Source organism: Dipodomys ordii, unplaced genomic scaffold (assembly GCF_000151885.1).
Source record: "Dipodomys ordii isolate 6190 unplaced genomic scaffold, Dord_2.0 Scaffold2, whole genome shotgun sequence".
Classification (NCBI taxonomy): domain Eukaryota; kingdom Metazoa; phylum Chordata; class Mammalia; order Rodentia; family Heteromyidae; genus Dipodomys; species Dipodomys ordii.
The window spans coordinates 8,812,405-8,839,559 of record NW_012267218.1 but is presented as its reverse complement, the minus strand read 5'-3'; the positions used below and the strand labels follow the sequence as shown (position 1 = coordinate 8,839,559).

Sequence of the window (27,155 nt, the reverse complement as noted above, 5' to 3'; positions counted from 1 at the left end):
AACCACCAGAAAACCGGAAGTGGCGCTGTAGCTCAAGTGGTAGAGCGCTCGCCTTGAGCTGAAGAGCTGAGGGACAGCGCCCAGACTCAGAGTTCAAGCCCCATGACCGACCAAAAAAAAAAGAAGTTACTTTGAGATAGTTAACCTGTGAGGATGCTGAGGGAGTATCAGGTATAGTAATTGAAAAATAATGCTTTGAGATATTTGGTAGGTCCAAAATCAGTCAGTCATATAGCCAGAGTCAGGATTTGAGTAACAAAGTTTACCTGAAAGCTTACATTCTTTACACTGTTCTTTATACTGGTCCATATGCCTTTGTTTTGATGTGAGTATGTACATGACCTCTGTTCCCAAGGAGTTGGTATAATTAGACAAATATGGTATATAACATTATAAAATAAGTGCTGTATGAATGGTTCAGGCAGAGAATTCTGGCAGTTGAGGTGAAGAACAAATTTCTCCTGAGTGAATTGGTTTGAGAAAGATTCATGGCTAAAGTAGCAATTGAGCAGAAGAAGGGTAAGACCTTTTTTTGGTGCTTTTCCTGGAGCTTGAACTCAGGGCCTGTGTGCTCTCCCTAAGACTTTTTGTGCTCAAGGCTAGTGCTTTACCACTTTTTTGTTGCTGGGCTTTTGGTGGTTAAAGAGATAAGAGTCTCACAGACTTTCCTGCCTATTCTGGCTTTGAACTGTGATCCTTAGATCATGATCTACTGAGTACTTGGATTATAGACATGAGCCACTGATGCCAAGCTAGAAAGTTAGACTTTTTAAGGTAGAAATGATTAAAGACAGTGATGAGAAAAGTACAAGGATAAATTTGACTATAGGATCAGGTATTGAATATGGTACATATTGCTTTAGGATGATTAATATAAATCATGCTGGGAGCAGCATGAAGAATAGATTAAAGGGGAATGAAGACCATCAGGTGAACTACTAAGAATGTTTTTCATTGATTCAGACATGAGATCAAGAACAAAAGGATAATGTATGGCAAAAAAATACAGAACAAAAGCAATGAATTCTGGGATAATTCTGAAAGAGAAACGACTAGACTTGAAACGTGATTAGATTATAAGGATGAAGCATAGGGGAGAAGACAAACATTGGGACTTGAAGCCTGAGTAGCAATATCAATGAGAAAATCTCATTTTGAGAAATAAAATCAGTTGGAGATAGGAAAATCAGGCATGGCTTATAGACACTGAGTTTAAGGTATTAATAGGACATTCACTTAGAAATATCTATTAAGTACGTAAAAATATGAATTTGAATCCTGGCAATGTGACTGAGACAAAAAATTTAAAGGTTTGAGAATCTTCACCATTTAAATTGTAATAAAACATAGGAGTTATAAGGTATTCAAAGGATAGACAGAACTAAGAGAAAAAGATAAGAATTCCACAGATGAAACAACTCACATTTATTTATTTATTTATTTATTTGGATAGGATGCAGAGAGTAAAGGAATAGATAACTGTGTTAGTCAGCTTTCCTTTGCTGTAACAGATTTCTGAGATAATCAATGTATAAACAGAAAAGGTGTGGCTCATGCTTATATTTGTAGCTACTCAAGAGATGGAGATCAGGAGGATTGCAGCCCAAGCCTTGCCTAACAGACATGAGGCTTGGATTTAAATATATATAATATTAAATATTACATTGCATATTGTATATATGTTTTATATATTTTTATTAAAACATATATGACAGATTTATTTTGGCTCACAATTTTGAGTTTCATGATCTGCTTTATTTGAACTGAAGTCCTTGTGCTTGCTAGGTTGTTGCTCTGCTGAGCTACTCCACCAGCCTACATAAACTTAATGGCAGAAAACATAGCATACAAAACAAAAAGCTAAAATATTTAGTCATTGAAATGAAAAAATTAAAAAGGTTCAGTGCACACCAGATTGGACACAAAGAGAATCAGTAAACTGAAAGATACTTCTGGGCTTGGGATCTAACTCTGTCTCAGAAAAGTAAAACAAAACAAACAAAAACATTATGTTTGAATTAAAAAGAATTATAATGCCAGTTCCAAAAATATTCAAGAACAAAGACAATGAATTTTATTTCAAATCCATGAAGCTAGGATAATAGTAAGAAGTAAATAGTTACAAATGTACTTATTAATTATTATTAAAAATAAAGCCGGGTGCCGGTGGCTTATGCCTATAATCCTATCTACTGAGGAGGCTGAGATCTGAGGATCATGGTTCAAAGCCAGCCTGGGCAGGAAAGTCTGTGAAACTATTATCTCCAATAAACCACTAGAAAACCGGAAGTGGCGCTGTGGCTCAAGTGATATAGAACGCTCGCCTTGAGCTGAAGAGGGCAGAGACAGTGTCCAAGCCCAGAGTTCAAGCCCCACAACTGATAAAAAAAGAAAAAAAAAAGTTGGGTGCTGATGGTTTATGCCTCTAATTTTAGCTCCTTAAGAGTCTGAGACCTGAAGGATTGAAGTTTGAAGACAACTTGGACAGAAAATCAGTAAAATCCTATCTCCCAAATTAATCAGCAAAAAAATAGACTGAAGCAGTAGACTCCACTACTAATACTCTAGTACTATTTAAGTAATAAAGTGCTAATCATGAGCAAGCAAGCTGTCTGAGTGCAAGACTCTTGATTTCAAGCCTCAGTGTTGGCAAAAAAAAAAGTAAAAATAAAATTTAAAAAGAATTATTTTAAAATGTATGTGTTTAACTTAAGAGACTAGATGAAGTAGCTGTTGGCTTTATAATCCTAACTACTCATGAGGCTGAGATCTGAAGATTACAGTTTGAGCCAACTCAGGCAGACAAATCTAAGAGACTGTTATTTCTAGCCAGGAGAAGGCTGGAACTGAATGGTTTGCTAAAATGGTAGAGTTCCAGCTGTGAGCAAAAAAAAGCTGAGTATCAGTACACACAAAACACACCCCTGAAACAAAAGAAACTAGCAACACAAGAGTAATTTATTCCTTGCCAATAGAATTTTATCTATTAAGGTAACCAACTGTCTTTGTTGGCCCAGGACTGAGATAGTTGATTTTTTACTTTAAGCTGGGACAGTCCTATGCAAAACAGGATGTCTGGTTAATCTAAATCTACACTAACCTTCAAGGAATGGAAGACTTTATTTTATATAAGCAGATTATATTCAACAAAGAAGGGCCGGGAAGGTGGCTCAGTGGTAGAGTGCTTGCCTTGCATGTATGAGGCCCTGGGGTCAATTCCTCAGCACCACATAAGCAAAAAGAAAAAAAGCTGGAAGTGGCGCTGTGGCTCAAGTGGTAGAGTGCTAGCCTTGAGCTGAAGAGCTGAGGGACAGTGCCCAGGCCCAGAGTTCAGGCCCCATGACTGGACTGCCCTCCCCAAAAGAAACCTATCCAGTTCATGTTTTCAGGTAACAATAACCTTATTACTGTAACTAGATGAAAAAATTATTAATGAATGTTACTTTTTATCATAGGTATTAAAACTGAAGATAGTTTGCTTAGCAAATTTATCAGCATTAAGGAAAAATAGAATATTAGAATTTAATTTATTTATTTTTTTCATATATATTTTATTGTAAAAATACTGTACAGAGAGGTTACAGTTACATGAGTGGGGTAACGAGTACATTTCCTATTGAGTATTGTTACCTCCCCTTTATTTTTCCCCTACCATCCCTTCAAATTTATTCCTAATATGTGAGGGTCATTTAGAAATATATTAATGAAATGTATCTTACTAATAGAGAACCTTATGACCACCTTAAAATATGATTTACTAAAATTCAGACGCTGTGTGCTGGTGCCTCATGCCTGTACTAATAGCTACTTGGTAGGCGGAGACTTCAGGATTATGGTTTGAAGCATTCCGGGCAGAAAAGCTGTGACACTCCTATCTCCAAGAACTGTGGCTTACATGGTAGAGAACTAGGCTTGAGCACAAAAACTTAGGGTCAAGTTCCCAGGCCTTGAGTTGAAACCTCAGGACTGTCATACCCACCCACACCGACCCAACATGATGCTGGGAGGTGGTGGCTCACACCTGTAATTCTAGTCTGAAATTTGAGGATTGTGGTTTGAAGCTAGCCTGAGCAAGAAATGTTCTGACCCTTTTAAGTGTCAATAAAATCTAATTAAAAAATGTAACAGGAAACAACATTCTATTCAAAATAGCAATAAAATATAAGGTATTTAGAAATAGATCAAACAACCTAGCTACTTAGAAGACTGAAATTGGGCAGAAAACTCTGAGACTCTTCTTCTTGGAGCTAGATGTGGTGGCATGTGCTTGTGTTCCAAGTGATTATGGGAAGTTTTAAACTATGCTGATGTAGTTTAGGTGTGAGAGTGGGAAGTGAAACACTATCTTTATAATGACCCATGAAAAATAAAGATGGAGGCATGGTCCAGTGGTAGAGAGAATCAGACTAGAAATCACATGCACCTGAGTTCAAACCTCTAGTACTGCCAAAAAAGAAAAAAGGAGAAATCTAATAAAAGATGTTTAGAACTCACAGAATAGAAAAAGCTATAACATACCATTGAAGAGCAACATATATGGAAAGAGAAGTCATTATTCATGGATGAACATCAGTTTTTTAATATAATTTGTTAAGTTGATTATAAATCAACTTGCCCTGTGAAGTATCATTATAAATCTATAGTTATTAAGATATCATTAAATAGAGATATATAAATAGACCCATGGTGATAGAATTGGAAGCTAGCCGAGCCTCATACAAACATAGAAAGTTGATTTATAACAAAGCATGGAATAATACATGTCAACTTTTTGGCATTTGGGGGAGGAATTTAATAAATTGTTAAGGTGCTACTTAAGGGGAAAAAATAAATTCAAGTTGAACCAAGCACTTACATTATGAAAGTAAAACTAATTTAAAATTTTAAATTAATTGATTAGTAGTGGGGCTTGACCTCAGGGCCTAGGTTCTGTCCCTTTTTTTTCTCAAGGCTGGAGTTCTCACTCAAGCCATACCTGCACTTTTATCTTTTTGCTGGTTAATTGGAAATAAGAGTCTCTTGGATTTGTGTGCCTAGGCTGGCTTTGAACCAGGATCCTCAGATCTCAGCCTCCCGAGTAGCTAGTATTACAGGATTACATTTACATCTTAAAACTTATGTTCCAACAAAATATTTCATAAGTAAAGGGAAAACAATAGACCATAACTGGGAGAAAATCTGCCTTTTCATCTGGTATCATATTTTTTCACGCTGAAGAATTTCCTTTAACATTTTGTAGTGTAAGGCTGCTAGTAACAAATTCTGTTCTTTTCTATTGTTTTTCAGTCTAGAGATTTTATTTTTACAAGCTCTTGTTATATAGTTCAATCTGGCTTGCAAATGCTGGAATTACAGGTGTGTACCCTCATGCTCATCATGTTGTCTTTTTTACTTGATGGTGAGTCATATGAATCATGTTTCCTCTTTTTTCTCTATTCCCTCTTTTCCTCCCTCCCTTCCTTCCTTCCTTCCTTCCATCCTTCTTTCCTTCCTTCCTTCCCTCCCTCTCTCTCTTTCCCTCTTTTCCTTCCTTCATTCTTTACTTTCAAACAGGCTGGTCTTGAACTTCTGGACTGAAATGATCTTCTTACCTCAGTATCCAAGTAGCTGGGATTATAGACCATCAGCCATATGTCTGGCTTCATACACACACACACACACACACACACACACACACACACACACTCACACACACACACACACACACACACACAAACTTTGGATTATATCCTGGATATTGTGGAGAATCTAAATTCTGCTATTTTCTTTTCAAGAGTGTTGATTTTTTTGGAAAGTAGGTAAGTAATGAGAAATAAAAAAAAATCATGGATAACAGTTTAAATCTGCTTAGTTTTTTTTTTTTTTTGGTCTGGTCATGGGGCTTGCACTCTGGGCCTGGGCGCTGTCCCTCAGCTCTTCAGCTCAAGACAAGCTCTCTACTACTTGAGCCACAGAGCCACTTCTGGTTTTCTGGTGGTTAGTTGGATGTAAGAGTCTTGAGCTGGGAAGGTGGCTCAGTGGTAGAGCGCTTGCCTTGCATGCTTGAGGCCGTGGGTTGGATTCCTCAGCACCACATAAGCTGTGGCGCTGTGGCTCAAGTGGTAGAGTGCTAGCCTTGAGCTAAAGAGCTAAGGGACAGCGCCCAGGCCCAGAGTTCAGACCCCACGACCGGACCCCCCCCCCAAAAAAAGGGTCTCATGGACGTTCCTGCCCTGGCTGGCTTTGAACCTTGATCCTCAGATCTCAGCCTCCTCGGTAGCTTGGATTACAGGCGTGAGCCACTGGTGCTGGCTGTTTAGTTTAGTTTTTTTTTAATCCCTAGTTGGGTTATTGTTTGAATGCAGGCCTGTGAATGTGTGGTTTATTGATCAGCTAGAGATTTAGGCAGAAATATACAATTAACATATCTTCTGCTTTGGTTCTTTTTCATAACCCTTCACTTTCCAACTGCTAAGGCTACTTTGATCTATGTGCTTTGTAATTTCCTGTCAAAAAGGCTGTGAGTTGCATCTGGGTCTTTAGTCAAGATGTATGAACTTCTTCAGTCTTTCAGGTAGTTTTTTTTTGTCTTTCATGAGAGTTAAGACTTGTCTTTGGAATGTAGGTCTGACTGTCATTTCCATACTAGAAATGGAACCAGAGGGAGTTAAAGTGGACAATTGTTTTAGTGAGGAATTTGTCAGTGTCTAGGAAAAGTTCAACATATCCTTGAGAATTCTGGCTCAGGTATATGTGTGGGAATTGTTATTGCAACATTTTTTATACTAGAAAAAAAGAAAATCTAAATTTCCATCGACAATGTAGTAAATAAATAAATTGTGGAATATTTATGAAATGAAATACTATATAGTATTTTAAGTGAATAAATTAGTGATTAATCAATATTATTAAGTACTATTATTAGTGTTGAGCAAAGAGTGTTTTAGGAAAATAAATACAATTTAATAATAGTTACATAAGCTTAAAAACATATGAAACTGCAGGAGTAGATTAAGTGGTAGAGTACCTGCATAGCAAGCCTGAGGTCTGGAGTTCAAAGCCTTGTACTTCCAAAAAAGAAAAAAAAAATAGGCAGGGAGTATACATAAACAATAGAGTGCTTGCCAACCATGTGCTAAGATCTGGATTAAATATCCATTACTAAAAAAAGTGAAAGTATATATCTTATTGCTATATTGAAATAGGCATATATTATATATATGGAGTTATACTATATAAAATTTTACCTTATCCAAAATGTAATCCCATTCTTTAACATTTTAAATGGTTTTTCTTTAGTAGTATATCAGTATGTAATATACTCCCTTTTACTTCTTTAACTGTTTGCTCCATGAAATAAAGGTTTTTTATTTTTTCAGGTCTGAGATTGGAATGTGAACTTGGTACCTCATACTTTTGATCATTGATTGGCTCTCTGCCAACTGAACCACACCTCCAACCCCTAGTAAAGATTTTGGCCTTTGTTCACTTTAGTATTCTTGGTGGCTAGAACAGTGTTTGTTCTATAATGAGTATTCAATAAATAGTTGCTGAACAAATGAATAGTGTCACATATAAGTACATACCACAAATTGAGAAAATTGTTTTTGGTATGTGCTGGTACCAGGGCATGAACTCAAGCCCTTGTACTCTTCTTTGACTTTTTCACTTATAGCTTGCACTATACCACTTGAACCACACCTCTAGTCCAACTTTAGAAACGAGTGTCTTAGACTTTTCTGCCCAGCTGGACTTTGAACCAGGATCCTTAGGTGGCAGTCTCTTGAGTGGCTAGGATTACAGGCATGAGCCATTGGTGCCTGGCTCAGAATAATTTTGATAAAGGCTTCTAATGTCTCTAAAATGTTTTATTTCTGAAAATTGAAAAATGAAATAAAATGCAAAATATTAAGCTTTGATGATGGGATTTGGTAATGGTAAAATTAATGATCTGAACATTATTATTTTTATTTGTTTTTTGTTTTGGAGTTCTTGGGATCAAACCCAAGATCTCACCCATTTGGCAAACATTTTATCAACAAGTTACATCCCCAGATAATACACACACACAGACACACATACATATACCCAGATTATATATACAATATATATTGCAATATTAGGGTTTGAACTCAGAGCTTTGTGCTTGCTAAGTAGGCATCCTACTGCTTGATGCCATGGCTAATTTTGCTTTGGTTATTATTATTATTATTTTTTGCTGGTCCTGGGCAAATTCTGTGTCTAGGCACTGTCCCTGAGCTTCTTTGACTCAAAGCGAGTACACTACCACTTGGGCCAGGCACCACTTTTGGCTTTTTCGAGTAGTTCATTGGAGATGAGAGTTTCCTGCCCTGACTGGCTTTGAACCATGATCCTTAGGTCTCAACCTCCTGAGTAGCTAGGATGACAGGTGTGAGCCACTAGTGTCCCACTTGCTTTTGGTCACTTTTGATACAAAGTTTTGTGTTTCTGTCTGGATCATGACCCTTACACTTACATTGAATGCACAGCTGAGATCACAGGCATGGCCATCAAGGCAGGTTGACCCTCAAGCTTCCCAACCTCTGCCTTCTGAGTAGTTGGGAATATACATGTGAACCATTGCACCTGGAGCCATTTTTATATTTCTTTGAAATATTTAAGTGATAGGAAAAAAATGTTTGGAGAAAACTTTGAAGAAACTTTGAGCCTCTTTGTGTTCAAGACTAGTGCTCTGCTAGTTCTGGCTTTTTGAGTAGTTTGTTGGAAATAAAAAGCCTTTCTGGGTAGCTAATTGGAGATAAGAATCTCATGGACTTTACCGCTTGGGTTGGCTTTGAACCATGATCCTCAGAGCTCAGCCTCCTAAGCAGCTAGAATTACAGGCATGAGCCCCTGGTGCTTGGCTTAATAGGAGATTATTAGGGATTGTTGAAGGAACCTTTTTCATCCAGGAGTTGATAGTGGGTAGAATGGTAAGAAAATGCAAGCAGTAGGTGGAGAAATGGTAATAGAAAATTTATTCATTTTGTGTGCAGGATGAAAAACCCATTTAAAAGGTAGAGATGTAAAACACTTGGAAGAGAGAAGATTAAGAGATTTAAAAAATTAGAGAAAGGAGAGAGGCCAGATTAAGAATAGCAAAGGGCATTTCATTTGGCAATGAGAAGAGGCACTATTTCTGCAATGTAAGGAATTGCAACAAGAAAGACCCAAGTAGAGATGAAAAGGTGAGAAAGTTCGTATTTGTTTCACTGAAGAAACAAATCACGCCATATATTGGCATTGAGAAACTGATAGTTGAATTTGCAACAATGCTTGATAGGAAATGTACTCATTATCTTGTCCATGTAATTGTAGCCCCCCTGTACAGTATTTTCACAATAATTAAAAGAAAGAATAAATGATTGAAACTTAAGAAAAAAAAACAAAGAAACTGGTAGTTGAGACGGGAAGTCCAAGTTAATGAATTAGTTCACACACTTGGAGCCTCGATGAGTTCAGGCTTTGAAAGGTCTGAACAGCAGAACTAATCTGACTTGGTGCATTTGAACAGCTTGAGAAGTAGTGCCACTAGCAACATTTTTTGTTTTTGTTGTTGTTTATTTGTTTTGGTGCTGGTACTGGATCTTGAACTTAGGGTCTTATACTCTTGCTTAGCTTTTTTTGCTCTAGGATGGCACTCTTATCACTTGAGCCACTTCCAGCTCTTTGCTGATTAATCAGAGATTAAAAGTTTCTTGGCCTGGGTGCAGGTGGCTCATGCCCTTAATACTAAAGGACTCAGGAGGCTGAGTTCTGAGGATTGAGGTTCAAAGTCAGCCCAGGCAGGAAAGACAGTGAGACTCTTATCTCCAATAAACCACCAGAAAACCAAAAGTGGTGCTGTGACTCAAGTGGTAGAGTGCTAGCCTTGAGCTGAAGAGCTGAGCGACAGTGTCCAGGCCCAGAGTTCAAGCCCCATGACCAACAACAACAACAACAAAATTCTTGGATTTGTATGCCCAGATTGGCCTTGAACCAGGATCCTCAGATCTCAGCTTCCCCAGTAGTATTACAAGTGTCAGGTATCAGCTACTTGTGTCCAGCAACAGTGGCTTTTCTTTTTAAAAAATGTTATTATAAAGGTGATATGTAGAAGGGTTACTGTTACTTAAGTCAGGTAATGAGTACATTCTTTTTTTTGGGGGGGGTCCGGTTGTGGGGCCTGAACTCTGGGCCTGGGCGCTGTCCCTCAGCTCTTCTGTTCAAGTCTAGCGCTCTACCACTTGAGCCACAGCGCCACTTCCGGCTTTTTTTCTTTTTGCTTACATGGTGCTGAGGAATTGAACCCAGGGCCTCAGGCATGCAAGGCAAGCGCGCTACCACTGAGCCACCTTCCCAGCCCATGAGTACATTCTTTTGGACAATGTAACCCCTTCTCTCAACATGACTTTCAATGTGATTAAACTATCACCATTTTGTAGGTAAGGAAACTGAAACACAGAGAAAGTAAATGACTTGAAAAAGATCACACAGCTCATGAGGATGACCTAAAATAGAAACTCTGGGTAGTGTGGGAGTCCATGACATTGACATTCACATAGTGGGATTACAGGAGGTTCCATGTTTAAAATAATACAGCTTGTAAGAAGATGAAGGGATAGTAGTTTTCCAATAGTACTTGGTCTTTTTTTTTTTTTTGTCTGTCATGGAGCTTGAACCCTGGGCCTGAACACAAACACTGTTCCTCAGCAATTCAGCTCAAGCTGCAATCCTCAGATCTCAGCCTCCTGAGTAGCTAGGATTATAGGCGTGAGCCACCGGTGTTGGCTAGTACTTTGTCTTCTGTTTCTCTAAGACATTAAAAATTTTTCAATTACTGTTGTTTTCTTTTAATTCAAAGCCTCAAATTCCCAGAAATTCCTGAACAAATCTAACTCTTCTTTTAATCACCCCAAATGGTTTTTTATCTTCCCAGAAATGCTCATTATGTTCATATTTTCTTCAGTATGATGCCAGCTTATTTATTTTTTATTCCTGTTTAAGTCTTCATTCTTCATGAAATCAGTTATCTTTAAAAGTGAGCACTTCTTGTTTTGGGAGTAAACAATGGTAAAGGTTGATCAGCAAGCCACCTTGCCCAGTAGTGGTAACAGAGTCCAATCACATCCACATCCACAAGGGCCAAATAACTACCCCCGATGACATTTTGCCAATACCATGACACCAAGCCTTTACCACATGAGTAAACTCCTCCACCTCCTCCTCTTCTTCCTGGTGGTCATGGGTCATACATTCAGGGACTGGGCACTGTCCCTGAGTTCTTTTGCATAAGGCTACTGCTCCACCACTTTTGCCACAGTGCCACTTCCAGTTCTTGAGTGGTTCTTGAGATAAGAGTCTCATGGGGACTTTTCTGTCCAGGCTGGCTCTAACTCTGATCCTCAGATCTTAGCCTCCTGAGTAGTTAGGATTACAGGTGTGAACCACCGGTGCTTGGCAGACTTCTTATTATTTGTAGACGTTTTCTTTCTGGCTACTCAGAAATATCTTTACTTGATTTTGTTCATAATTTTTTTCTTAATCATCTTAAGTATTTTATACATCTCGTACACAATTTACTGTTCTTTCCCCCTAAAATACAGACTTTTTTGGTTAAATAGAAAACATTGATTTCATCAACATTAAAAACACTGGTCAGTTTATAGCTTCTGCTAAATCACCTTGTGGTGATCACAGCCCTTCAGCTTTCCCAAACGAATAGTTTAGTTAATAACAATAAAAGTCATAATGGTTAGTAGTTGCCGAGTACTTTGGTTTTTAAAAGGACTTTTGTATCCATTGAACTATTTGAACTGCCTAGCATCACTTTGGGTGATAGGGCTGAGTTCATTGCTTCCATTTTACAGGTAAAGAACTTGAGGCTTAGAGAGATTAAAAAGTTAGCCTGGGGGAAGTAAATTCTACATCTAGGTCTGGAATCTGGCTCTTCCTGACTCCAAATCCAGGTTTACAATGCCTCTCCACTTTGTAGTGAATCTTTAGGAACCTGCTATTAAACGCATGATGATTCCCCCTACCCCCTTTTATTGCCTTCTTTTTCTGTTGGCTTCTGTTGCCCAGCAGAGGGGCTTCCTGATGTGCCTGTGTCCAGTCTGGGCATTTCAAGGGAGCACCCACGGGTTCCTTCCTGCCTCCCATCTTTCTCTCCTTCCTTTGCCGTGGTCCTTCCAGTTTCACCATCTGTGCAAATCTCCTTTCCCTAGCTTCAGCTTTCCAAGTCTTCTCTTAGCCCCCAAAGCCCGTGGGACCTCCCATCCCGCTCATCAGCAGGAGAGCCCATCCAGGAAGGGGAGGCCGGGGAGGCTGAGGGCCTGGCCTTCAGCACGCTGGGAAGCCATGCTGAGGGTTACTTCTGCATTTCCTTCCTGGCAGTCCTCGGGAGCATCGCCTCCTCGTCGCCCTCCAGCCCGGCTCTCTGCAGCCCGCCCCGGATCCGCCTCCTGCTTCTTCCTCCCGGAGGTGGTGGAGAGCGCGCGGCGCACCTGAGTCCCTCTCCGGTCATCCCCGCGGAGGCACTGGGGGCTGCTGCTGGGGAACAGGATTTACAGGCCTGGAGAACGCCAATGGGAGATCCAAATGGTCGGGGACTCCGGCACTTTAAGAGGCTTTTCTCTGGGAAACACCCGTCCCCTCCATGCGCCTTATGAATGGAAATACTCCTCCCCCGGTCGAGCCCATTTTCCCATTTCACCAGGAGCCGAAGCCTGCTCTCTCCTGTCGGTCTCCCCGCCCACATCCACGCGGGCAGCTCCAGGAGGGGACGGACAGGAAGCCTTTGGCCGCCTATTAAATCCCACCCATTTCTCCGGGGGCGATTTCCTAACCTTCCGGGACCGAATTCTGCAATTTGATGTGCGTTTTGTCCGAATGGTAGCGACACGGGCCTAAGGGAGGGGGAACGCGAGGGGGTGGGGGGTGGGGGGTATGCGCTCTTTTCCTCGCAACATCGCTGGCGGAGCGAGGGAGCTCACACGACACAGATTTTGGGGCAAAGCCTTTCCATCTGGACAGCACCATGTCCACCAAAGCGGAGCAGTGTAAGTAGCAGCCGGCCCCGGCATTCCGGCCCGGCCTCCGGCTGGGAGCTATTGCATTTGCGGCGTTTGCGGCTGCTGGGAGACCTTGGCATTGTGCTGGTGCGGGGGTGGGGGCTGAGGTTGGGGAGGGTGGGGGGTGCGGGGTGGAAGAGGAGGTGGGGGAGGGGGAGTTAATGGCAACGCGGCGCTGTCCCTGGTGCTGAAACCCCCCCCCCCCAACCGATGCTGTCTTCTCGGGCTCGTGGTAAGGTTTCACCAAACTAAAAGACCCTGCGGAATGAAATTAAAATGGGGTCATTCTCAGGAAAAAAAAAAAAGAGGCCTTGTATCTTTCAGATAAACATTTCAGTATCTCTTGTTGAAGTGGGGGAAGGGGGGCAGCAGCAAATCAGGGGCGGGGAACTGTCAGTTGCAACCAAAGCCTGCTTGGCCTTCTGAGCATGCCCAGTTCTTGGTGCTGGTAGCCATCGGGGAGTTTTGAGTCTGCAGTTTCCACTTCGGGTAGAAGAGGCTAGAAGGGAGAGAAGGGGAGGAGGAGGGAGCCGGGAGCCAGGCAGAATCCTGGCTCCAGTGTCAGGAAAATTAACTCATGAATGCCAACACTCATGCTAGAGCTAACCACAACCTTACAGTGCTTGCAAGAAAGTGAAAGGGGCGCTGGGAAAAGGATCCCACATTGATCTCATCCCCCCCCACCCCAAAGAGCAGGATTACTACTAGGGCCCTTCACACGAACTTTAATAGCACAGGGGGATTTTGGTTTTGCTAGTAATGACTGACCCTGGGCTTGGCTGAAACAACCTGCTAACTCCTTGGGGAGACAAGAAGTTTCTGAGATGATCCCTGTAGTCTCAGTTATTGCACTGCGCACCAGTAGGCCTTGGGTATATACTCGGTAGTTTGATAAATATGAACATTTTCCTGAGTGTGCCAGAGGGATTCAAGAACTTAAGTTTCTGGTGGTAGAGATGTTTTTTTTTGTCAAGCAATAGGTATTTATTTTTAACAGGCATGCAGAACTTACTCATCTAAATGATTTTTTTTTTTTGGTTTCTTCCAAACATTACATCTTTGTGTGGATATGCTGTCCCTACCTGTCTTTGTAATTCTTCTTTGGAAGGTTACTAAAGCCATTTTATGAGACACAAAAGACAGAATAATTTGAGAGCAGTATCTTGCATACGATAAGATGAACTATGCCATTTATTCACTGGATAGACTTTTCAGCACATAAAATTCCCAGATAAATGGTTCTTTAGAAATCGCACATCCCAGTGTGTGGAATTACAGTGAGCTGTGAAATCTTGAAGATCTGAGTTTGAATCTCAGTGATCTATGGAATCTTGAAGCTATAAGCTCTGCGTCTGTTTGACCTTGGCAAGATAATTGACCTCCCTGAACTTTATTTCCTCACCTGTAGGGCAATGATGCTGATGGGTTTATGTGATAATAAATGGGAGAATACACATGAAAAGTTTAGTGAGCCTAGAACATAGCATATACTCAATATGTGGTGGTAATCATGCTGGAAAATATTTTTCACTTAAATAATATACATTTTCTAAATAGTTAGGAAACTCTTTTATGGTTTTTCTTTTCTGTTTATAGTTAAATCTACCCTTACAATTAAATTCTGCTTCTGAAGAGGCTTTAAAATACTGGGTTCATTCTGTTTTGAGTAATGGTACCATAGGTGGAATCAGTGTAGAACTGACTACTGGAGGATGAGATACCCTTGAATATTTTATTGTTCTATGATTGTTAGGAAACACTGCCACTTGTCATTTGATTTTATAGTTGCATATTATGTAAGAAACTTCAGGTTAAATCCAGTATTACTGTCCTCTTATTGGGTGTTCTTCTTTGATGTATTTTGACATGTATACCGGATGCTTTGTTTTTATCTCTTTTCTGGGCAGTGAATGCCAGGTTGAATATAATCTTGATTGTACAATGAAATTCGTGAACTTTAGCTATTACAGGCTTGCTTGTAAAACAGATGCTTTCATCTGTAGAGGGTAAACAGGACACTATATTTGGAGCTGGAACACGTGGATTTGAGCTTTGCATGCCCCTTCGGCTAACTGACCTGGGGCAATTAACTTAATTTTGTACCTCAGAATTTCCATCTCTAAAGTAAGGAATGGTAGTAGTAGCTGTCTTTGTTTAGTCTTGGAGGTTTGGAGGGCAAAGGAATAAAATGGGTGAAGGCTGTGAAATGATAAAGTTGCTTTGGGAATTTTTAGATATTTTTATTTAGAACAAAGATAACCAAGGCGTCTTTTTTTTCTTTGCCTCTTACATGTGCTAACACAAGTAGACTGACAGGCCAGTGCATAGGACATATGTGAAAACAAAACAAAAATAGGAAAAGCTGCATAGTTGATGTCACAAAGGAAAAATACTTTTTACTAAAGAGAACTTACAGATTGGCAGTAGTTTATCCTTGCACTTGGCAGGAGTATAGCTAGTGGGAAGGAGAAAGAGAACAGAGGACCATGAGTTTTTTGGTTTTTGTTTTTTCCCTACTGGATGTGAAGATCACTAGACTGAAAGAGAAGAGACAAGAGAGTTCATTTCCCCTCTGTTTAGGAGAGTGCACAGTACTTTTTTCCTAAGGATCAACCCAGAGACAATTAGGCTTAATATAATGTAAAAATATCTTCATTACTCTTTTTCGTAGGTCCTTTTGATGTAAGTAAAGGTTTCATTGGAACAGGAAGTAGATGCAGTTTGGCTGAGCCAGCAGGAGGAAGTACTTGGATTTCAACCCAAACAGATTACCTGACTTAACCTGTATTGTTCATCACAGAGATATGAAAAATAATTTTTATTTTATGGTATTTTCTTTTGTGTGCTAATAGTGATGAGAGATGGATAGTGTTAGCAAAAATGTGGTTTGGAGCCTGTTTTGAAGTGTTCAGCCTGTTTCCTGTGCTGTCTGCAGAGCCTCATAACAAGAGCGAAAGCTTCCTAGCAATTTCTCAGGGGATTGTACAAGAGTTAAATTATTTTCCTTCCAAATGCTTCTTTTTTTTTTATAGCCAAGTTCAAGTCAAACCTGACATAGAATTGAGAATGATAAAAATAAGAATTTGTGATTTCTTCTATTTAGGGTTTTGAAGAGAAACCCTCTTCCACTTTTTCTGTTTACTAAGAGTTAAAGCTTACCAATTTGGAGTACTTTGGTAGTGGTCTTTCAAAGGAAGCTCTACTTTTATAGCAGCATAAATTAAGCATTGTGGTTGTAGCATCAGACTTCGGCCTGGGTTTGCATCTTTCGGCAAGCTCAGTGACCTTGAACAAGTTAATGTAACTTTTCTAAGCCCTGATTGCATCGTCTACAAAACCGGGATAGTAATAGGTGTTGTGAGGATTAAATGAATCCTCCATGAATTATTAAGCATGGAGTCCTGGCACATAATGTCCAGTTAATAGATGTGAGCTATTATTATTGTTATCACCATCAAGTATAGACCCTTGCTGCCAAAATGGGGATAATTATAAAGTTTGGATCTAGTTTTCCAGAGTTTAATAGAATAAGAGGTAGCTGTGATATAATTTAAACAGAACATGGACTGTTGGACTGCTTTCTACATCATTCAGGTGGGTAGGTGTCCCTCCATGGCACCTTCTTGACTTGACGTGTCTAGCTTAATCATCTAAACAGAGCATGAACTTCCCAGTAATTACATCTTTTTATTACATTTTGTTTTATGATGACAGTGTGGCAGTGGTGAACACAAACTCCTTACATAAATATCTATTGAAATTCTAGTTAAATTTGGAAATTAGCTTACTGGTAATTTGGGTGTAAATTTAAAAATGGCTAATTGTAGCAATTTGAGTATATACTGTTTTTAATGTATTCATCCAAATCACCATCTTTATCTTAGTATCTAAGAATCCCTCCCCTTTTTTAAACCAGCTTGCTTCTCTTGCTTGCTTGAACCACTTGAACTATACCTTCAGCTTGGTTTTTATGCTGGTTGTTTTGGAGACAGAGTCAGTATTTTTTATTTTTATTTTTTGCCTTGGCTGACCTTGTATTGAGATCTTCTGGATATCAGCCCCCTGAAGAGCTAGGATTATAGGCAAGAGCCACTGGTGCCTGGCTAAAGTCTTTATTACATTAGAGACACTCTTTTTAAGAGTATATCCACTTAGCACTAAGAGTTTGAATTGAACTTGTCCCTCTCCCATGCATATTTAAGGGCCATGCTGCAGAAATTAATAGTTTTTCCTTTTGTACCTTATATGATATTACTAAAATAGATAAGTACTTCCTCTTTAAATTATATTACAACCTGAAATAATTTGAAGTCTTTGTGCACCATTGCTAACTTCTTAGAGGGGAAACTAATTTCATCCATATATGCAAAAATTAGAGTATGACATAACTGTATTTGTGGTTGCAAAAAGAATAAGGGTTTTTAGCCCATGTTTTGTATGATTTGTCTGTATTATTTAACACTAGTTGCTGCATTCCTTATTTATACCTTCCTTTCTTCGTTTCTGAGTATTCCTAGTAAGGTTAAAAAATTATCTTCAAGTGGTTGTACAAGGAGATTTCAACTTAACATGTCCATTTTGTGTAAAATACATCTCGATTAGAGTCACCCCTTTTACCATTCTCTCCCATCTCCTATTCCTCCAAGTCTCAAGTTTCTCAGTTCAATTTTTATGTATTATTGCCTGCCCAAGTTTTTTAAAAAAATCACATCTACCCACCATTTCATCATCAGTCTCTCTACCTTCAGTAGCACATAGGCATTTAACTGTATTTATTTACATTTACATGGCATGAGTTATTACCTGCATGTGGATTACTTCCAAATAAAATTTTCTACTCCAATTATATCTCTGGAACTAGAGACTTCTATCTCTAACCAGGTTATCTTATAGTTATGAAAAATACAAACTGATTGTCTTTTATCTAAACTGAGATACTTCTTTTTAAATGGCACCACTGTTTATCCAAGAAAAAGAGTTAGGAATCTTCCCAGACTTCTACTCCTTGCCATAACAATTCAACAAATCACCAAGCCCCGTTGGTTATGCCAATCAGACTTTATCTTTCTTTTCCTCCTTGTTGTTTTTACATCGGATCATTTTTTTTCAGTTCCTTTAATGCACCATGCTTTTTATTTTTGACTGGAAATGTTTTCTTTCTCTTTATTGCTCTCTTCTTTACCTGATGTCTGCTTATTGACCAATATTTAGCTTGGAAGCCTTGCCTGGTTGTTACTTATCTCCTTTATGCCTATAGGGTTAGTATTTGCATACTAACCCTATATTTCAGTAATTAGTTTTCTTGTTAGTTGCCCCCATATACTTTGCTTGTAGATTAAATTGTGTTCATATCTAAGTTGCAATCCATCCCTTAATGCACAGTTTACTCAAGAATTATTTCTTGCCGGACACTAGTGGCTCACGCCTGTAATCCTAGGAGGCTGAGAGCTGAGGAACATGGTTCAAAGCCAGCTCAGGCAGGAAAGTCTTGAGGCTCTTATCTCCAATAAACCATTCAGAAAACCAGAAGTGGCACTGTGGCTCAAGTGGTAGAGCACTAGCCTTGAGCTGAAGAGCTCAGGGACAGTGCGGAGGGCCAGATTTCAAGCCCTACAACCCAGGCCCAGAGTTCAAGCCCCACTACTGACCAACAAAACTAAATAAAACAAAACGATTATTTTTTGTGTAAGTTAAAAATGAAGATGGATGAAATATGTTCTGTAAGGAAGCATTACATAATCAAGTTTTTGGATATCATTTTACATTTTTTCTGCCTTTTCGACACTGTGAACATTGTGTGAAATGCATGTTTTTGAAATGGATTTACAGGTAAATAACACTACAGTTGCCAAAAGTACTTTGAATATGTTACATCAAATATTATAATTATTTAACAAGTTATACTTTTATTAGACATTCATTGTGGTTTTTGGTTCTTTTTTATTAAGCTTGCCTTTTATTATGTTCAGTATAAAAATTATGGTTCTTAGTTGGTGGACAGTTTTTAGCACATGACCAAGTACTTTTCATCAGATAAAGTTGCAACGCATCTAAAGGCAAAGCCTCTTTGGGAGACAGTTTTACTTGGCTCCTGTTCAAATTTTATGTACTAGATTCCCAACCAATAAATAAGATTTAAGTTGAGGATCTTGTTCTGAAGTAGTGTTTTGTGTAGGGTGTTCATGGGCATTTATTATATTCTGAAACGTGGTAACTGTATCATTGAACACATTTACTGCATCAAAAAGTACAGTAAGCAAAAGTATGTTATCAATAAGATAGTTTTCTGTTGTGTGGAAAACTCAACCATTTCATGTGGGAGTTTTGCTTCTTTTGGTTCATGTATTCTATTTCTGTCTTGTTTTTCTCTCCTTCTGGCCCTTCAAGAACAATGTTCCCAAACAGCATATAGATTATCCTGTAAGTCTCATTTAACATTTGATATGAAATTAAAATTAGAAGGATATTTAGAATTTCAAGACATTTATTTTCATAGGCCCTAGAGACATGAGTTAAATGAAAGAATATATGTGTATACTTCTATGTTTATATGTAATGTTATTTTATTGTAGAATAAAAATAAATACTATTCACAATTATATTACCAATTTGGTGTAGCAGAGTTTGGCATATCATACCAAGAAAGAAAGCTTAGATATTTATGATTTTGCCAATTGTGTGCTAAGCAACTTGGTAAGAATTTAATTCATTCTCATATCAGCTTTGAGAAGAAAATAGTGTTATATTAATACTTTTATTTTATCTCTAAACATTCCTCAAGTATCTCATTTCCTGTTTATTCTTTTCATTGCTAACCTAATTATGGAATTTATCATTTTTCTATTATAGCAACCTTCTGACAACCTTCTGACATAACTTTCCTGTGTTTTACTTTTGTCTTCATCATAGCTGCCTGAATACTATTCAAAACAGACCATCTTTCTCCTCTTTAAGACACTTGAGTAACTTCCCATCCCTACTGACCTGTATTAGAGCTCTAATTTTTAGAGATTTGAGTAAGCTCTTAAGTGGTAGAATATCTGAAATATATGTGACTAGTTGCTCAAAAAATACTCATCTATGATCTGACAAAATTTCCAGACACTTTCTTTTGTTTTGGTTGGTTGTGGGGCTTGAACTGTGGGCCTGGGCACTGTCCCTGTGCTCTTCAGCTCAAGGCAAGCACTCTACCGCTTGAACCACAGAGCCACTTCCGGTTTTCTAGTGGTTTATTGGAGATAAGAGTCTCACAGACTTTCCTGCCCGGGGTGGCTTTGAACTGCAATTCTCACATCTCAACCTCCTGAGTAGCTAGGATAACAGGTGTGAGCCACTGGCTTTTTTCACTCAAGGTGGATGCTACTTTTTTCACTCAAGGTGGATACTACCATAATTCCATTTCTGGTCTTTTGGATAACTGGGGATAAGAGTCTCAGAGGCTTTCCTGCCTGGGCTAGCTGTGAACCATGATCCTTAGATCGCAGCCTCCTGAGTAGCTTAGTCCTTTAGGAGTGTACTCTTTGTGTTCAAGGGAAGAATTCACATTGTCTTGCTTTTAGCTTCTAGTGATGGCAGTCTTTGATATTGCTTGGCTTGTAGCTTTAATTCTCCATCTCTATGTACTCATCACCTCTGCCTCTGTATCCAAATTTCCTCCCTTCTCTTCCGAACACACCAGTCACTTGGCTTAGAGCCCATCATAATTCAGGATGGCCTCATCTGTAAAGATCCTATTTTGCAGAAAGAACACTTTCAAATGTATCTGAAACTGGTAGTTGAACTATTTTGAGGGAAACGTAACTCAACTAATTAAAAACATTATTAAATTTTATTCTGTTGATTTGTCTGTTATGCATATTTGTTCTTCTTGCATTAGTTTTGTATCAACTCCAAAATGATATATGTTCCTATGAGAAGAATCCAAAATAAAAATGATATTGAGTAAAGAAGAATTAAATAACCATTTAAATAACTTGTTTTAAGTTGGCACTGAGCCATTAATCAATACATTGTATATATGACAGTTTCACTAACTTCATTAGTAGTACCACTCAATATTTCATCTACTTGTCTATTCACTTATTCAACAAATATTTATTGGGTGTCTGCAATGTATCAGGTACTGCAGTAGACTCAAGAGATGCTTAGAGTCTTCACTGGCAGTATACTTTGTTGAGATGTGTATATTCCCTAGCTTTCCTTTAATACCTGGTCTAGACTAAAACCAGGACACTGAAGTGAAGTTGGTATGACTTACTCAAAAGGCAACAATTGCTTTTTTTTTGGGTCCGGTCGTGGGTCTTGAACTCTGGGCCTGGGCTGTCCCTCAGCTCTTCAGCTCACGGCTAGCACTCTACCACTTGAACAGTACCACTTCCAGCTTTTTTCTTTTTGCTTATGTGGTGCTGAGGAATCAAACCAAGGGCCTCATGCATGCAAGGCAAGCGCTGTACCACTGAGCCACCTTCCCAGCCCCAGCAACAATTGTTTTTATGATCATAAATACCCCCCCTCTACATATATACACACATATATGTATGTATACATATATGTCTATCTATCTATCTATCTATCTATCTATCTATCTATCTATCTATCTATCTATCTATCTATCTATCTATCTATCTATCTATCTATCTATCTATTTATCTATCTATCCTGGGATTTGAAGTCGGGGACTCCAGGCTAAGTAGGCTGGTGCTTAACACTTGCCCCATGCCTCCAGACCCTATTTCTGAAATAGTGTCTTGCTTTGCATTCAGCCATGGATGTGAGTTGAGATCTAGGGATTTGTGTCATTGCTAGATCACAGGCATGTGTCACTGAATTCAGCTTCCCTCCATGGAGATGGAGTCCTTCAGATTTTTCTGCTAGCCTGGAAAGGCATTCCTTCCAATCTCAGCCTCTCACATAACTTAGGATGACAGGTGTATATTATTGTGCCCATTGAGTTAAGAAGAGGGTTTGTGACTTTTCTGCCCAGGCTGGCCTCAAAGTATAATCCTCCCATTCTCAGCTATGCCTATCTTATTATTCCTTTCTAAATTCGAGATTAAAATTTTGTGAAAATATTTAGATACTTTCATTCAATGTTGTGCTTATTTTTCAAGTTTTTCTTTCTTTTTCAGAGTCTTCCAAATTAGCTTTGAAAGCAAGTTTACATAGCTCCAGAAAATACCTGATAGTATTTTTATGACTATTAGGTACATTTATAAAAATCTCTTATGGAGAATTGACATTGAGTCTTACTACCTAAAAACATGTCTTTTTATTTGTCTAAGTCTGTTTATTCCTTTACAGAGCTGCCTATAGTTTTATTTCCCATATAGGTTTGAGAATTTCTTATTGACTTTATGCTTATTTTTTAAAAATATTTTTGTTATAATTGGAATGTCTTTTTCCTTTTATTTTTAATTTTTATACATCAAGGCTATTGTTTTGTTTTTGTTCTTTTGCTTAAGGCTAGCATTCCACCACTTGAGCCTCAGCTCAATTTCTGGCTTTTGGTTAGTTAATTGGAGATGGACTTCCTTGCTGGAGCTAGCTTTAAATTGCTATCATTACATCTTAGCCTCTTGAGTAGCTAGGATTATAAGCATAAGCCACTGGTGCTCAGCCAGGCTACTGATTTTATATGCTAATTTTCTAACCTTACTTTACTAAATTATTATTATTGTTATTTTGTGCTGATCCTAGGGCTTGAATTCAGGACCTGGGTGCTGTCTCTGAGTTTCTTTGCTCAAGGCTAGCACTCTACCACTTTGAGCCACAGCACTTCTTCCAGTTTTCTGGTTGTTATTTGGAGGTCAGAGTCTCACACACTTTACTGCCCAGGCTGGCTTCAAACTAATCCTTGGATCTCCTGAATGGTTTAGGAGTACAAGGTAAGCCACTGACACCCAGCTGTTTAACAGATTTTTAAAAAATTAAGTTTTGCATTTATATGAAAAAATTAGTTTGTAGATTTTATGGGAAGTAGAGTGAGGGCATTGAGTCTAATCAAGATATAGGAAGAATATCATAATAATTTTATGAGTGCACATTTTTTTTCTTTGCTGTAGAATAAAGTAGGATTGATCATTAAAAGTTTGTTAGAGGGCTGGGGATGTGGCTCAGTGCTTGCCTTGCATGCATGAGGCCCTGGGCTCAATTCCTCAGCATCACATAAGCAGAAAAAGCCAGAAGTGACGCTGTGGCTCAAGTAGTAGAGCACTAGCCTTGATATGAAGAGCTGAGGGACAGCACCCAGACCCAGAGTTCAGGCCTCACGACTGACAAAAAGAAAAAAAAAATTGTTAGAGTTCGCCTGTAAAGACTCTCTATCTTTGAGCTTTTTTTTTTGTAGTGGAACTCCTTAACTTTTTTGTCTATTTGTTCGATGAAATTTGGTAAGGTTTTATTTCTCTAAAAATTGTGCATTTCCAATTTGTTTGCATAGAACTGTATGAATGAGTCTCTTAGGAATTAAAAATTTTTCTATTTTTTGGGGGGGGGGTCTGGTCGTGGGGCCTGACCTCTGGGCCTGGGCGCTGTCCCTCAGCTCTTCAGTTCAAGGCTAGCGCTCTACCACTTGAGCCACAGAGCCACTTCAGCTTTTTTTTTTCTGCTTAGGTGGTGCTGAGGAATTGAACCCAGGGTCTCATGCATGCAAGGCAAGTGCTCTACGACTGAGCCACCTTCTCAGCCCCAAAATTTCCTTTTTCGATGTTTGTTTCTCTTTGTTATTTTTAATGTTGTCATTTAAGGTCACGTGTTGTATTTCTTCCCTCTGCACCTCTTCCTCTTTATTGGATTAGTGAGTGGTTTGTCTATTTTAGTGGCTTCTTTTTCAAGAAATCAGATCTTGGTTTTATTTTTTACATCTGTGTTATTTGAGGGAAGAAGAAATAGGGTTTCCTAGCTTTTCAGCTTTTATTATTAATTCTTGGTTACTTTTATTCTAATTCCTTTGTTTTTATTTTGCTATTCTTTTTCAATATTTTTGAATTAGCTGTTAATTTATTTTAGTTTTTAATCAACATAGGTATATGACATTTTTATTTTTACCTTCTTTAGTTGTGGCCTGTAGATCCTGGTAATGTTGGGCTTTTATTATCACTATTTCCAAGAAATTCTGAAATGGAATTTTATATTTGCCTTTAATTCAAGAATTGTTTAGAAGTGTATAAAATTCAACGTGGAAAGGTATTTTTGTTCTTCAATTTTGGTATTGATTTGTAGTTTTATTGCATTGTGTTCTAAAGATGCTACTAGCTTATTTTTATTCTTTAGAACTTTGAGGTTTTTCTGTCTGTCTTAAAGTTTAATTATGTCTTATGCCTAATCCATATGTTCTGGAAAAAATTTGTAATCTATTTTTGGTATGTTATATAAATATATATATATATATATATATTTATGTATCTTTCTTCTTTCTGGTGGCATTAGACGTTAAACTGTTATAACCCTTCTGGCCCTATTTACTCCAGTCATTTTTCAGATAGGCTCTCATACTTTTTGTCTAGGCTGACTTTGGCCTGCGATCCTCCTGCCTTCACCTGCAGTGTAACTGCAAAGAATTAGGCCATGGTAGTGGCCTAGCTTGTTTATGTGACAGAGTCTCACTAAATTTTTCCCATGCTGGCCTTGAACATTATTTTCCTATCTTAGCTTAGACTATAGGTGTGAGCCACCATCCCTGGCAGTTTGATTCCCTATTTATGTTATTTAGCTCTTGTATACCTTAATTTTTGGTCTATTTGATCTTAGATGTGTTTCTGTTTTTTCTTCTTGTATCCCATGTAGGTTACTTCTTAACGGAAGTTATTAGTATTCTATTGCATGTAAATATCAATAACTGAAGTCTTCATTGTGAGTAGCTTTAGACCTTACATATTTCTTTATCTATTTAATACTTTGTGGAATGCTGCCTTGTCAGACATCAAGACATGATCCCTGTTTTCCTTTTATTTGTGTTTGTCTGGTATATCTTTCTTGATCTTTTTATTTTTTAACTCTTATGAATCTTTTTGTTTTAGGTATGTCTCTTGTATTCTGCATAGTGTTGGATTTTGCTTTATTAGCCAATGTGAAAATCCTTTTCTTTCAATTGGTGAGTTAAGCCCATTTAAATATATTGATATGATTAATATATTTGGCCTCAGTTCTAACATATTGTCTTTTTTATGTCGTTTATGTCTGGGCTTTTTTATGTAAAATATAGCTTTGTTTTCTATTTTTTCATTAAATTTATACCAATACCCTTACACAATGCCAATAGTCTGCTTTTTTTAAACTACTTCCTCACAGTGAATAATACTGGAATTACTTGTAACCTGTTCTTGCCATATCCTTCTATCCCATTATCTAATATAAAATAACATTTTTAAATTTTCTATCAGTACCTATTAGACATTTATATTTGCATGTATTCCTCTTCCCATTCTCCAGCTTAAAACTTGAATCATGTCTACTATACTTTCTTATACTCATGATTCAGCATTGTTCTGCAGATACGTTGAGATTTAATAACAACTACTCATTCTGCCTCCTACTGTAAATATCTTTTTCTGATAGAGTCATAGGAAGGACTAGTAGGATCAATATATCTTGATATTTATCTACATGCATATATGCATGTGTATATGGGTGTCTACAAGTTTGTGATGGTTTATTTGCAGCTTTGTACTTGAAGGTCAGGTTGAGTAAATTTAAATCCTTAACTTATATTGCCTCTACTGAGCGTCTTAAATTTGTTATATCCTTTTGGGTATTCATTAAAAGTTGGTGCAAAGTTAGATGACAATCTTGTTTTCTTTCTCTTATCAATGACCTATTCTTTTTGCCTGGTTGTTCAGTTGTTTTTTGTTTTTTTTTTTTTTGCGGGGGGTGGAGGGGGCTTGGTCATGGGGCCTGAACTTGGGGCCTGAACACTGTCCCTGAGCTCTTCAACTCAATGCTAGTACTCTACCTCTTTGAGCCACAGTGCCATGTTTTTTGGTGGTTAATTGGAGATAAAAGTTTCATGGGCTTTCCTGCCTGGGGTGACTTTGAACTGCAATCCTCAGATCTTAGTCTCCTGAGTAGCTAGGATTACAGGTGTGAACCACTGGAACCCTGCGCTTTTTCCCATTTAAAAAAAAATAGCTTTAATGGCAATAGATTTGTTGGTGGCCATGTTAAAATGATTGTAACATATCCTTTCAACATATAATTCTACGACATTTTTTATTTTAGCAAAATGCTCTGGAAATATAGTTTTAATATTTGTCTTATTCCATGTTTTGAAATACTTCCTTCATGATAGCAATTCTTCCCATTGTATGTATGTTAGATTTAAAAATTATCTCTGTACAAATCACTTCTTAAGAATGCTTTTAGAATATCTTTGTCTTTCTGTGTATTTTTTAGAACTAGTCATATTATTTTATAGTCTACATGTGAGTAGGCTATTCATGGTGATTCTACATGTATATAGAAATATACTTTTGTGACCTTAATTTTAAATGACAAATACAAATAAAAAATGGATAGCAATTGTTAAATATTATCTTGACTCATGAATCTCATTTATTCATTTGAAAGTATGAGCATCTTGTAGTGTTCATCTGCCTAAGATCAGTTCCTGATCTTTTTTGATCAAGGCTAGTGCTCTACAACTTTAGCCACATTTCACTTTCAGTTTTTTGGTAGTTAGTTGGCGATAAGGAGTCTCCTGGCTAGGCTGGCTTTGAACTATGATCCTCAGGTGTCAGCTTTCTTTTTTTTTTGGGTCTGGTCCTGGGGCCTGAACTCTGGGCTTGGGCGCTGTCCCTCAGCTCTTCAGCTCAAGGCTAGCACTCTACCACTTGAGCCACAGCGCCACTTCGGCTTTTTTTTTTTTCTTTTTGCTTATGTGGTGCTGAGGAATCAAACCCAGGGCCTCATGCATGCAAGGCAAGCGCTCTACCACTGAGCTACCTTCCCAGCCCCAGGTGTCAGCTTTCTAAGTAGCTAGGATTAGAGGTATGTGAGCTACTGGTGCCCAGCCTGCTTTTATGCTTTTTTGTTAATTATGGGAATAGTTACATTTAATAAAATTACATTCATGTAATCACTATTATAATAAAAATAGAGAATAATATC

The 27,155-nt window shown here is 38.3% G+C and overlaps 1 protein-coding gene across 1 annotated transcript in view; it reads left to right on the top strand.

The window, feature by feature from the left end:
• Positions 1 to 12,322: 12,322 nt before the first annotated feature.
• Positions 12,323 to 27,155, top strand: part of Unc79 (unc-79 homolog (C. elegans)) — a 236,360-nt gene continuing 221,527 nt past the window's right edge. The window contains exon 1 of the mRNA XM_013014112.1: positions 12,323 to 13,040. Within this exon, the coding sequence (XP_012869566.1) occupies positions 13,019 to 13,040 (22 nt within the window). The 5' untranslated portion in view covers positions 12,323 to 13,018. The remainder of the gene's footprint in view (positions 13,041 to 27,155) is intronic.